The sequence below is a fragment of the Octopus bimaculoides genome, chromosome 5 (assembly GCF_001194135.2).
Source record: "Octopus bimaculoides isolate UCB-OBI-ISO-001 chromosome 5, ASM119413v2, whole genome shotgun sequence".
Classification (NCBI taxonomy): domain Eukaryota; kingdom Metazoa; phylum Mollusca; class Cephalopoda; order Octopoda; family Octopodidae; genus Octopus; species Octopus bimaculoides.
This window is the reverse complement of record NC_068985.1, coordinates 107,092,840-107,095,028: the sequence shown is the minus strand read 5'-3', so window position 1 is coordinate 107,095,028 and position 2,189 is coordinate 107,092,840. Positions and strand designations below refer to the sequence as shown.

Below are 2,189 nucleotides of genomic sequence, written 5' to 3'. Positions count from 1 at the left end.
GCACACACCTATGTACATATATATATGTGTGTATGTATGTGTATACATGTATTTTTTTTTTTGTGTGTGTGTGTACACATAAACACATCATGTACACACATATATATTTGGCAGTCTCACAAGTGCTGGTGCCATGTAAAAAACTCCCAGTACAATTTGCAAAGTGGTTAAGGTTAGGAAGGTTATCCAACCAAGCCAAAGCAACCATGCTAAAGCAAACATTGGAACTTGGTTCAGTCTTCTGCCACATTAGTTCCAGCATTGAAAACAAAATTTAAATGATGATGATTCTATATCATCTCTTCTGTTCTATTTATTGAAAGACAAGGGTGATTTGAAAGAGTTTTGGCTGCTACTTTAGCATTTCAGTTGACCACATAGGTGTTCTTATAGTGGCTCATATACATGAGGCTGGGATGTGATGTTAAAATAATATTGTAATGGTTGTGTTTTTTTTTATTGTTAGTGTTGGTTTTAAGTAAAGGTAAACATTGAGAACAGCACATTTTTTTTGTTGCTTTGTAATTTATTTTTCGTGGTTCTAATTGTCTTGGTGATGATGATGATATTGTAGGCAGCAAGAAATGGTGCGGCAGATGTATAAAGACACCGACTGTACAGAAGAACTGAAGAATATAGAGCAGGAACATGTAAGTAGTTGCCTTATGCTTCCTTGTTATAGTGTAACAATTGCATGACAGATGAGACATCATCGTCATCTGATGTTCACTTTTGATGTTTCCTCAACAATTTCTATCTGACCCATGCAAACAAGGAAGACTGAACATCAGAAATGATGATGATGATGATGGTATATACAAGTGTTTAAGTGTGTCTGTATGTTTGTGTCTATGTTTGTGTATGTGTGTTTGTTTGTGTGTGTGTGTGTATATATATTCTTTTATTTGTTTCAGTCATTTGACTGCGGCCATGCTGGAGCACCGCCTTTAGTCAAGAAAATTGACCCCAAGACTTATTCTTTGTAAGCCTAGTACTTATTCTATCGGCCTCTTTTGCCAAACCGCTAAGTGACGAGGACATAAACACACCAGCATCGGTTGTCAAGCAATGCTAGGGGGACCAACACAGACACACAAACATACATACACACATATATATACATATATACGACGGGCTTCTTTCGGTTTCCGTCTACCGAATCCACTCAAAAGGCTTTGGTCGGCCCAAGGCTATAGTAGAAGACACTTGCCCAAGATGCCACGCAGAGGGACTGAACCCGGAACTATGTAGTTGGTAAGCAAGCTACTTACCACACAGCCACCCCTGCACCTATATTCTTTTATTCTTTTATTTGTTTCAGTCATTTGACTGCAGCCATGCTGGAGCACCGCCTTTAGTCGAACAAATCGACCTCAGGCCTTATTCTTTGTAAGCCTAGTACTTATTCTATCGGCCTCTTTTGCTGAACTGCTAAGTTATGGGGATGTAAACACTAACATCGGTTGTCAAGTGATGGTGGTGAGGACAAACACACATGCGCACACACACACACACACACACACACACACACGTATACAACAGGCTTCTTTCAGTTTCCGTCTACTCACAAGGCTTTGGTTGGCCCAAGGCTCTAGTAGAAGACACTTGTGCAAGGTGCTACACAGTGGCACTGAACCTGGAACTATGTGGTTAGGAAGCAAGCTTCTTACCACACAGCCACGCTGTGCCTATATATATATATATATATATGTATATGTATACACACACATTTTGTAAACAAACTTATAAGCATGTGCTGATATTCTACAGAAAAATAAAGTAATTCACAAACACAGGCAAGTTGTGGAGAGGGCTTAGAAATTTGGGTATAGGGTACTTACCCAATTTTCTAAGCTGTCGTCACACCCTTCCTGCATTTGTGAATTCATTTATTTTCTGTAGAATATATATTTAAATGTTGTATGTATGCATGTATATATATGTATTACCTAAAATGGTTTGATTAGGCTCCTTGCGACTTAGTTCCATGGGCCTCTAACAGAAATTGACTGCGGTGCTCTCAGTGGTTGGTGTTAGGAAGGGCATCCAGCCGTAGAAACTCTGCCAAATCAGATTGGAGCCTGGTGTAGCCATCTGGTTTCACCAGTCCTCGGTCAAATCGTCCAACCCATGCTAGCATGGAAAGCGGACGTTAAACGACGATGATGATGATGATGATATATATATAT

At 39.6% G+C, this 2,189-nt stretch overlaps 1 protein-coding gene across 1 annotated transcript in view; it reads left to right on the top strand.

The window, feature by feature from the left end:
• LOC106879589 (E3 ubiquitin-protein ligase CHIP) overlaps positions 1–2,189 on the top strand; it is an 82,381-nt gene that overhangs the window by 39,745 nt on the left and 40,447 nt on the right. Inside the window, exon 4 of the mRNA XM_052967921.1 lies at positions 575–650. Coding sequence (XP_052823881.1) covers positions 575–650 — 76 coding nt within the window. The remainder of the gene's footprint in view (positions 1–574; positions 651–2,189) is intronic.